General features: G+C 36.8%; 1 protein-coding gene across 8 annotated transcripts in view; it reads right to left on the bottom strand.

Moving 5' to 3' along the window:
- The window catches only part of DPY19L1 (dpy-19 like C-mannosyltransferase 1), a 105,757-nt gene that overhangs the window by 51,870 nt on the left and 41,760 nt on the right, over positions 1 to 12,127 (bottom strand). For all 8 annotated transcript variants that reach the window (XM_086692766.1, XM_086692746.1, XM_086692751.1 and 5 more), the window contains one exon: positions 5,008 to 5,065. In XM_086692766.1, coding sequence (XP_086548892.1) covers positions 5,008 to 5,065 — 58 coding nt within the window. The remainder of the gene's footprint in view (positions 1 to 5,007; positions 5,066 to 12,127) is intronic.

Here is a 12,127-nt window from a genome sequence, read left to right as displayed (position 1 = left end):
CAAAAACCCATCAAAAATACATGGAATCAGAATCCTCAAAGAAGTGAAAAGACAAAATATTTGAAGATACTGGCTAAAAATTTTCCAAAACCGATTTAAAAGAATCAACCCAGGGAACAAAGATGTTCAGTGAGCCGTAAGCAGGGCACATACAAAGAAGACCACATCTAAATTTATTACCATCAAACCAATGAAAACCAAATATAAAAAGAAAGTCTTCAAACCACCACAGAAGAGATGTACTACATTCAGAGTAATAAGAAGAATGATAACTGACTTCTCATTAAACAACGGAAAGCAGACGACAATAGAATAACACTTAAAGTTCCGAAAGGTAAAGCTATCAACCTAGAATTCTTATCCAGCAAAAACACGCTTAAAAAAAAGAAGGCAAAATAAGGACATTTTTAGACAGGCAGAAGCTAAGAGACCCTGTTGGCAGCAGATCTTCACCACAACGCTAAATAAAGTTCTTAAGACCAAAGAGAAATTCTACCAGATGGGAACCCAGATCTGTAGAATGAAAAATATCACTGACACCCAAACACAAATGTCCAGATGTGAAGGATGGCTAGGAGATAAAAAGGGAGTGATGTTTGCAGGGCAAAGGCACAGCACATACAAAGGCTCTGAGGAAGGAAAAGGGGTGGTCCTTTTGGGAATTGGAGGGGGAAGGGCAGTGGGACCTAAGCAAAGAGAAGAGCCTGGACAGTGCTGAGAACCCAGCAGGGCCCAGGTCATCAAGAGGCTAGTTTTCTACTATATTATAGGCGGTTTTCAAATCTAATCAACAGATACATTCCCATCTAAGACCAGCACACTTTTTTTTGACTTTGGAGTTAATGCAATTTTAATGTAAATTCACAAATTGATAAACACACCTCTCAATAGCCTGAATAAATAACACATCTTTATACTCACACAATTTTCCAAATTAATGTAAAAAGTAATTTAAACTGCATCACTCTTCTGCATGTAATTCCTCAATGGCCTTCCTACTTACTCCAAATGAACCTTATAGTGACCAACAAGGACTACACAATTGGCTTCTTCCACATCCTACTCCCCATTATTAACTGGCCTCATCCCTTCTACTCTCTGCTCCTGTTGTGACAGCCTCCTTGCTACTTTCCCCAAAAGCCAGGATTCTCCCACCTTAGACAGAAGATGGTCTGACCTTCAGACGCTTATCCACAAGGACAGGGGTCCTTGTTTTACTGACATATTGACATATCCTCAGCATCTACAAGTACCTGGCATACAATGAGCCCTCTGTATACATTGTTTTAATTGAGTTGAATAAACAGAAGACCCAGAATAAATGTCCTGGCCAAAATGTTACCATCACAAGAAAGGGAAGAAGGGAGAGAGGGAAGAAGAAAAAAAAAAAAAAAGAAAGGAAGAGAGAAGAGAAAGGGAAGAGAAAAAGTTCCACAAATTAGCAAGGAAAGATCTCTGTACTTTCACTCCTGAAAGATAAACTGTTGTGTTATCTTTGAAATCCTACTCTCTTTTCTGAGAGTTATCTGTGTTGAGAGAAGTTTGGAGAGATTACGGGTTAATCAGAAAACTTAGAATCCTGTCCCTGCTTAGCAACCTTGACTCAAACATTTAACCTTTTAGTGCTTCCAATTATTATGCAAACTGGAATATTATTATCTCCTATTTATCTACCATACAAGAACATCCCAAGGATTAATGAGACTGTTTTCAAAGTGTTCTAAGAACTGCTTTCCAAATCTTAAATAACATAACTGTGTCAATAACTAATTAGGAACATGTACATTATCTCAGTTCAGTTCAAAAATATTTAAGAAACCAATATGGGTCAGAAATATATTATGGGTAATAAAGAAAGGTTAATTAGATATGCCTCTAAAGCAAACCTTTCATATACTACTTTGAATTACTTTGGTTTCAAAAAAAAAAAAAAAAAAAGAATTTTCCTCCTCACATGTGCCTATCATTTTATCTGGGAACATGTTTCACATAAACACCATTAGTCATCTTAGTAATAACTTCTAAAAAATCTCATCATGAAAAAGCTAAACAAACCTATTTCACATATAATGAATTTTTAACAGTCTAAAATTAAAGAGAAATATTGTATTTAGGTTTTTTTTGATACACTCCTCTGAATGCTTTTCAATCAGTATGCTAAAAATCCTACAGTATCAACCCATGTGGCATACATCTGATCTTGTAATTAGGAAGGATTTAAAAGACAGAGCAAAACTGTTAGCTTTCATCTTAGCAATAATTCCCAATTGGGACAGAATCAACATTTAATAAAAAAAAAAAAAAAAAGCTTGACAAGTGAAAACATCTACATAATTTTTATTATGAAATGTGTAAGCTCGATATTATTATTACTATGAGCAATTAATAAGTCCTTTGTTACATTTTCACAGGTTTCAGATTTGGAGATTTTAAATTTCTGTTTTAAATCATTTGATTACTTCTTGTATACTATACATTGTATAGTTCTTTTGTTAAGGCCAAAATGTTCCCTTATGAAATCATCTGAGTGAAAGACTGTTTTCAAAATATACTATCTTAGACTCAAGCAGAGAGCAAACTAAACAATGGAAATAGAATTTAAAAGCAAGTAACAATCCATAACTATTTTTTGGCATACAAACCATTCACTCGCATGATTAAGATAACTCTCCTAAGAAAGAGGGGTCCAGATTAGTAACCGCCAGCAATTCCCGTGAGCAAAACACCAGGAAGCTCTAGAACAGTTCACTAAACATGTGAATAGGTACGACCAGAGTAGATGCTTCCCTTCTATAAAAATTATAGACTTTGAGCAACATCTTTAAAATTCAGAAAAAAAATAGGGTCTGACAATCACAGTCTGAAAACCAAAATAAATACTAAATTATAATACAAATGGTTTTAGTTACTTAAGTTCTCACCCTCACTTTACCCCAAACTGCAGTTTATTCTATGAAATTTCAATGTTTTTACTCAGAATGGTCACGTTTCTACTCCAAAGCTAAGTTACTGATTAAGTACAATTATCTACTTGACTATTTCAGTGTAAGTGCAATTCTAATTCTTGTCACATTTAGTTGACCCTTTCCTAAGTAGAAAGAGATGTCTAAGCATGTTTAAACACACCAAATAGCCAAAAAGTATCAAAGGGAAAGTCTATCAACCCGAAAAATGAACAGAATAGTCCAAATTTCATTGGTATAAACTGAAAAGCCTTGTAAGGAATGATGTTCATGTTATGTGAGCATCAAAATCGTGTAAGAAAAACATAAGATCGGGAATTGACCACCTCTAATTTAGACTGAGGGTAACACAATAGACCTTTCTGCTTAACAGACCATCGTCTTTAAAACTGCACCTTGGCTTCAAATTTTTCTATAATCTCTTTCCTCCAACATCTCATAGTGAACACTCAGCGCTCCTTTCCTCCACTGTTAAGTAGTTACTTCCTAGTTCTTAGGTCATTCTCCCAGGATCTACGCTTCCACATGTCTCATGGTCCGCACTATTATACTGAGTGGCATCCACAGTCAAAAAGAGGCAAAAAAAACCAAATGTTTTTTTTTCTTGCTCAAAAGTCAGATAAACCATGCTGCAATGATTTATCTCAAATGCTCTGTTCTCTAAGGCTGCTCTGGCTTTAAATTTCTGTGATTCTAAATATTAAGCCTATGTTAGTTAATATAACAATAAAAAAAAAGTTCAACCTTGACTCTACAGTTACATTTTAGTATAATTAGGGTTTTTTAACGTGTGCATATTCAAATACTGTAGACACTGAGTTTATAAATGCATAAAAGGATTAAGTTACTTCACACAAAACAAGCTGAATTTTTTTTCCTTTCCCTCATACAAAATTTACCATGAAAGAAAACCAGATAGAGATCTATTAATAGAAATTCATGTACAACTACAATTCATTTAGTGGAAGGATTTCACTGGCATCCTGAATTTATATTAGAATTTAATCTAAACTAAGTTATTAATAATAATACAAGGTAATAGTTACATAACAGTTACTATGTGCCAAACATTGTTCTAGATGCTTTACACTCATGAATTCATTTCATCTCCCCAATAATCTCATGAGATGAGTAACATCATTACACCCATTTACAAAGAGGAAACTAAGGCAGGTGAGACATATGACTTGCTCAGGTCACAAAGCCCCTAAACATCAGAGCCAGGATTTGAACACAGGTAGCCTGGAGACAGAGTCGATACTTTTTTATAATAGGGTTCTCTTTAGAAAACCCTTGGATATGTGCAAATTTACAGGAATAATATTTGCAAAGGAGACTTAAAAATGCATCCAAGTTTAACATAGATGCATTAAAACAGAAACATACTATATAGCTCCAACAACACAAAGTTATCCCCTGGGGCACCTGGGTGGCTCAGCTGGTTAAGCATCCGACCCATCTGACTCCTGATTTCACCTCAGATCATGGTCTCCCAGTTCGTGAGATGGAGCCCCGCATCAGGCTCTGCGTTGACAGCACAGAGCCTGCCTGGGATTCTCTCGCTCTCTCGCTCTCTCTGCCCCTCCCTTGCTCGGGCTCTTTCTCGCTCTATCAAAATAAATAAACAAACTTAAAAAAAAAAAAGTTACCCCCACACAAGGAAGTTAACTACATCCATGCCTGGCTTATTTCTATTATCACTACACGTGAACTTCCGCACTTTTAAATTATATAAAGAATTGATGCAGACCCATCTTGCTTCAAATCACTAAGAGATATATGGCACGAAAGATAGAATATTCACAAAAAGTTAACTTAAAATAAATGCTAGTGTAAAATTTGTATTAAAATAAGATCAAGCATTTAAAGAATGCTACTATAGACTAAATTTAAGGAAATTAAATTTTAAAAAGAAACCTGTATTTCCATCAGCAAAATCTCCTAAATTTTTTAAAAAATATTTGATTGACTACCTAAAGAAGAAACTTGTATTTCTGGAAGTACAATCTTCTAAAAATTCTGAAAATATTTGTTGACTACGTACCTCTCCATGATTGAAAAAGAAGCACAGCACTGTAACCAGGCCTCCTAATCGGCTGCCGCTGGAAAAGAAGGTAAGAAAACATAACTCAAATAACCGAAATTCAGGTCAACCCTAATGAAACCATGAAATAATATAATATGATAAACTTCTAGTACTACACAAATTTTAGCCACACTAGAACTCACTCTACTGTGCTCATTTACAAAATAGTTTATTCCCTTTACCGTAACATTAGTCAAAATTAGTTTCATTTTTAAAAAGTCATTTTCCATCTTCCAAATGTACAAAAAAACCCCAAACTGACAGGGAATAAAAAGTTGTGAATAGTCGCATTCCTGGGCATAAAACAAGCTGATATTTTTCTTTTTTTTTTTTTTTTTTTCACTCTTTCGTACCATATATTTATTTGTGTCCTCCAGCAGTTCTCAAACTATTTTTCTGAAGACACAGGATAATAGATTAAGGAAAGAGGAGGAGAGAAGTGCAGAAAAAGGTTTAGGGGTCATTAAGGTAGAAAACACCATATGGTCTCCTACTCTTGGAAATTCAGAAAGCATGCCAGCCCATTAAAGATTTGATTAATTCATTATTTCCCAAACCCCATCCCAAGCTTTCCTATAGAACATGCTTGGCAAACATCAGTTTACAGATGAAGTTTTTACCTTTCATCTGTTTTCAAAAATTTATAAAAGAACACAAAAATCAAAATACAGCCATCAGGCTTCTAACTCTAGCTAAGAAGTCACAATGCCATAGTTTGGCAGTTGAAACAATTAAATCTTCATTTGCTTAGGTAAGAGTAATACACGTCCCCCCACTCTCCTCCCATCCTGGCCAGAAGCATCTGGACAGGGCATAAAAAGGCTGTTCTAGGTTTGCTGCCTTTCTTTCATCTTTACTCTTGAGGTCTTCCACTCTCTTTAGCTCATGTTGTTTTCTCATTATTGTGCCCAAATAGCCTTCCTTCTTTCTATCTACCCAACAAGTACACGTATAACACAGACAAGTCAGGAAGGTAAGGAAGAATCAGACACAGGTATCCTAGGCCATGATACTTACTCTTGGAGATGAATGAATAAGGAAACAGAGGAGATACACGAGATGGCGGAGACAATCCAAGGAACGAGCACACACACCCTCCACATCCCCCCAGAAGGAGATAGGAAGGGCTGGCCTCCCCAGCATAGGTGGCTAATCGGCCTTGGTACGAGAGGAAGGTTAAGTTTGTGTGTTCAGAGCAGCACGTAGTTTCTGGCGTTGCCATTTTCCCTACAGAGTCTTGAGCCCCTCACTTGCTGCTCTAAAGAAGAAGTGGCAGTGCTAAAAGTTTGAAGAAAGAGGCTTGTCCGAAATACCACATGCATTTAAGAACGGAGCTAACGAGGGGAAACAGATGGACTGCTAAGCCATCTTAAGGGATCATCAGACACTGAACACCACACATTTATAGGACACTAATGGAAGAGCTGTGTAATTTTTCTCCACCAACTATCAACCTGGACTAGCACAAATGACCTATAAAGGGGCAAAGAAACAGCATACTGGCCAGAAAATGGCTGAAGTGAAGAATCACAGAAATAAGAGGGACAAATAAAGGAGCCAGAAAGTAGTACAGGCCAGGAAGCAAAAGCCAGCATTCTCCCCTTGGAGGCCCAGCACGTCTTCTTAAAAAGACCAGCAAACAGGCCAACCCCAAATTTCATTGAAAGTCATGAGACTTTAGAAAATGTAAGCTAGAGTTACGGGTTTAAATAAATAAACGTTAATATTTTGAACTCATTCCACCAGAGCAGAAAGTGCAAAGATCTATATAGTTTAAAAATTGGTCTCCTCCCTGCCACCCTTCTCCAAATCCTATTCACCTAAGATAAATAATAACATCTGTGTGTGTCCATTCTCCCAAATCTTTTTCTATACCCATACAAATATATATTTTAATTTGATCATACTACTAACACCTCTCTGAAATTTGTTCCTTTGCCAAACAATCTATTATGAAGATGATTCCTAATCAATACATGTAACTCAAGACGTTCTTATTAACGGACGTCAAATATTACATAGTACAAATGTATTACAATTTGTTCTGTCTTTTCGCTATCATCGGACATACTAATATTTTTTAAATTTCTTACTGTAATAAAAACACGTTAAAAAGACGCCTGGGTGGCTGAGTGGGTTAAGCGTCCGACTCATGATTTCAGCTCAAGTCATAATTCCAGGGTCATGGGATCGAGCTCCATGCTCAGCACAGAGCCTGCTTAGATTTTCTCTCTCTCTCTCTCTCTCTCTCTCTCTCTCTCTCCTCATCTGCCCCTGTCCCCCACTCACACTCTTTCTAAAATAAAAAAATTAATTAATTAAAAACACATTAAAATAAATATCCTTGTACATGCATATACTGGTGCTTTCATTTCTATAGGACAGATCTTACTGTGAGACTGCCAAGTCAAAGAATGAACTTTCCAGAAAACGCCATACCAGTCCACATACACCCCCACCACAGCATGTGAGGGGTCTGCTTCTCCATAACACAGAACCTGATGTGCCCAGACCCTTTTGTATTTTCCCCATTGGATAGGTGGTAACTTTTTTCTCACTGTTATTTGTACTTCCTTCCTGCTTATACAGAGCATCATTTTAATGGGTTTTGGAGACAATATGCATTTCTCTTCCGTGAATTGCCTGTTTACATTCCTGTCTGTTTTTCTATTGGATTGTCTGTTTCCCTATTCAAAGATTAAGGGTATCAATTTTTTGACTGTCATATGTATGACTAAGTCTTTTAATAATTTATGGTGTATTCTGCCAGAAAGAAATATAAAAGTTGACGCAGTTAATTTTATGTAGTTAAATGTCAATATTTTCCTTTATTTCTTCTGCATTTCCTGTCTTGTCTGTGAAGATCTTTCCTACCTCAAAATGATACAGTGTTCTAAAATATCTTCCAGTATCATTGTAATTTACATTTAAATCTTTCATCCACAGAAATGTAAGTGTAAAGCCCTAATTTTGTTCTTTTTGACACAGATAGCCAATTATGCTAACACCATTTATCAAATAAACATTCCTTTTTCCAGTGTAATGAAATTCAGCCTTTATCTACTTTAATTTCTTACAATATTAGAATCTGTTATTTCCAGCCAATTGACTTAATTCTGTATTTTCTATATCACACTGTTTTTATTCCTGTAGCATTATGGTAATTTTATTTTATTTTTAAGTTTATTTATTGATTTCGAGAAAGACAGAGAAAGTGAGCAGGGGAGGGGAAGAGAGAAAGGGAGAGAGAGAAACCCAAGCAGGCTCTGCACTGTCAGCTCAGAGCCCAAAACGGGGCTCAAACTCTCTCAAACATGAGATCATGACCTGAGCCGAAACCAAGAATCTGACACTTAACCAAATGAGCCATCCAGGCACCCCACATTATGGTAATTTTAACATATGATAAGGAAAGTTCCCCAGCCTCAAGTACTCTTATTTTTTAACATTTTTAAAGGTAATTCTAACCAATGCCCTTCCCATGCACAAAAAAGTGTCAGGTTTCTGATCAGAATGTCATTAAATTTAGAGATAATGTTGGAAGAACTGCCATTTATGTGATGTAAGTCTGCCCATTCAGCTGGAGATTATGTCTCTCTCCATTTATTCAATTCTATTTCTTTAGATAAAACTTTTATGGACAAGCAGCACGGCAGTCAGATAACTAGAGTTAAAACTTCTAGAAATACAGGGATATAATAACATCTGATCATAGTAAAGTATTTTAGCACTTTCAGATTTTGGTAGATCATATAAGCTGAAGAAAACATACTAACAATTTGAATGAGATAATCAATAAGCTCAATTTTATGAATATATATAGTACTTTAATTATACAGAGAATATGCATTATTTTTTTATGTCCCCGGAGCACCTGGCTAGAAAGACACCTCATTTTCTGATTATAATCCAAACCAACCTAAAACACAAAAGAGACTCAAAACAACACCACCAATTTGGGAAATTAATGTAAAATTCCCTTTTAAAAATACCCTGAACAGAAAAAGAATCAAAACTGAAATTTTATGAATTGAATTTTTTTAATGGCAGAGTAAAGACAAGGACAGGGATGTGGAGGACAAGAACAGAAGGATCACAAGTCCGATTTTATCTCGCAACCAAAACTCATGATGAGGTCTGCTCAAGAAGTCTTCCACCCTTATTCAATTGCCATACGACCTGTGGGGCTCCGGAACTGGACATTTTCCCAAAGGCAGAAGTGGTGTGACAAAACTCCCCTTTCAGCAAATTACCACAAAGTAGGTTATGGCCCAACCTCTTCCATGAACATGAACAGCTATGCTTAACTAACCAGGGGGGCAGATTTTCCCCTACACTTTCATGTCCTGTATAGTTGGAAGGGAGAACAAAATTTGCTTACCTACAAGGAATATCTGAGTTACAATTGTTTTGAAATGATGTGACTTGCAACAAATCTAAAATAGTGTCTCCAGCATTAACTCCCTCCCCTATGATCCGTACAAAGGACCACATAGGTCATTTTATTTTTCTAAACAGAAAAGATATAATAATCAGAAAACTTAAGACTGACTTTTTTTTTCCTCATTATAGTTGATATTTCAGCATTCCCTAGTGGTTTAAAAAAAAAAAAAAGCTTCTTCTGCAATATTACCACCAACTATCAGAAAATTCTGAAGCTCCTATTGTGTAAGTTTTATAATATTCTAAGTTTGCTAAACCTTTACCATATTTACTCATTCACCTCTTCAGCCTCAATTCATTGGATGTAAAATGAGGGGGTAAGAATGTGAAAGATCTTAAAAATACTTTTCATTGCTGACATTTAATAACTTATAATTCTCTTCTCACATCTTTAAGTGACATGAATTCAAACCAATCATCATATTTTGTGGGCTTCGTTAATCACTGATGTTTGTACCTCCATTTACCAAAAAATGGTAAAACATACAAAGTTCAACACTCAATGAGAAAAAGAAAAACTAATCAGTTAATTCAAAATGTTATTAACTAACTCTTGAAGTTAAGTAACTCTTGTATAAATGCTTAAGAAGGAGAAAATGAGAGAATAATGTAGAAACAACTGAATTAAGAGAATTTCAGTCTCAAGTTAGAGACGTAAGACTTAGGCACCTTGCTAGCCAGATGAAGAAACACCTGGCAGGCCCACTGAGCACCTTCCCCTAAACTTACACGTGGATTCTTTGGCTCCTCTGGGGCATTAAGGAAAGCCACAGAAAGTAAAGGTAAGGAACAAGAATGATAATCGGGAAGGCTAGGAAAAGTCTCAGCTTAGCCCTCCCAGTCTATTAGAGGCAACTAATTAATGCCTTTAATTTAACTCTTTGTCTGCCAGGGCCAAAAACATAATCTTTTATCTACCAGATTGTGAGCTTCCCAAATCATCATGGTGGCTGCCATAGTGCCTAACACACAGCCTGAGCGTTGTCTATGGCAGAATCAAAAGGTATCTGAGGAGTAAATAAAAACATGAAGACAATACACTTAAAAGGCGGCTGGCATTCTTTTCTTTCAGGGGAGGGGAGGGAAGGGAGCACTTTCAAACACCCCACACCTCATGCTACTGCTGTCCTTGGTCACTGGCCTAGATACAGACTCCTGCTCATCATCAGTGTCATGTGTTCAGTGGAACCTCTACTGTGACCCACCACACCACTTGACTCCCCATCCAGACCTTTCACTGCACCCTTCAGAACCTCCATTCCATAGAAAAACAACTTCCTTCACGGCACCCTCAGTCTCTACCCAGATGCTTCCCTCTCCTGTCTTGAAACCTCACCCTCCTCTGAGAAGAAGTTTCCCCTCCCCACACCACCATGCTCCTGAATGGCTCAAGGCCCGGGGGCAAGGCCAGTAGCTTCCTCTGTTGCTACTTTCAGACACCACCCTGGAACCTTCCTGAAAGCCTGCCCCTCTGAGCTCATTTCTCTCACTTCCCTTCTCACAACGGTTCTCTCCCAACACTCCAGCTTGTTCCCCATAATCCACAGCTATTCTCCTTCACCACAGGCACACCTAGAGTCTTAACTCACAGGAGGCAGGGTTCCGGGTTCCCTGTGCCTCTTTTCCCTTCCTCTCTTACACTAGGGTGGCTTTTTGAGGAGAACTTTTTAACGACCTTTTTTAATGAACTTCTCTACATTTAATGTCTGCTGCTCCGTATCACTGTGGCCACTCTAATCTGTCTCTGATCTCTTCCTTCTCTTCTTGAATATTTACCTTTCTCTGTTTCTACTTTATCCTCCATTGCTTCTCAGCTCTTGTCAGAAAATCCTGGCCATTCTTTTGTAGACATAGCTAGTCATCAGAAAATGCCTTTTCTTCCACAAGAGAAACCAACCAGTCACAGAGCATAATGCATTCATCATCTCATTTTCTGCTCTACTCTATTATTTTCTTTGGTCACTACAGGTTCATGCTTCTTTGATACCAGAAAGAATTTTTGACTACTTTATTTCTAAAGGTATTCCAGAAGCCCTGAAAGCATGGAAGATTAGTCTATATCCAAATCTTCCTTTTAATTTTGCTTAACATCCCCCCTTTCTATCCTGAATAATGATAGTGAAGAGTCATAGTTAATATAACCAGTTTTTCTAGTCTCTTCTCATGATCCAATCCAAGCTATCGATGAAGTGACTCAATGTCCTTTTAGGTTCTGTGGCAGAATAGAGTGGCTTTTCATATCAATTCTTTATTACAGATCAATATACTACTCCCCCTACCACTACCTGTTTCAAGGCAAAGTTGGGCTTCTTATTCTTTATGCCAATTTTGCTTTGCTTCCATTGTTTTATTTGACATTTTTCTGTTGTTCATGCTTCATTAAAAAATCAAGCATTATTGTTTATGCAGGCTGGATTTTTGACTAAAATATGTCTTAAATAAGCTATGAATTGCACCAGCTCGAATTTCTTCAGCTCCATGTTCTTGTTGTGGAGGGGGGGTTTTTTTGTTTGTTTTTTGCTTTTTTATTTTTATTTTTGGGAATGTTCTATTAACTTGGCCTGCTAGCACATCTTTAGTCATTTGGTCTAACAGTTGTATATGAATATTTAAAAGATAAGTATTTCTCTTCAGT

The sequence above is a fragment of the Puma concolor genome, chromosome A2 (assembly GCF_028749965.1).
Source record: "Puma concolor isolate L17-30 chromosome A2, mPumCon1.1.hap2, whole genome shotgun sequence".
NCBI lineage: Eukaryota > Metazoa > Chordata > Mammalia > Carnivora > Felidae > Puma > Puma concolor.
The sequence above is the reverse complement of the archived record's forward strand: the minus strand, read 5'-3'. Positions and strand labels throughout refer to the sequence as shown.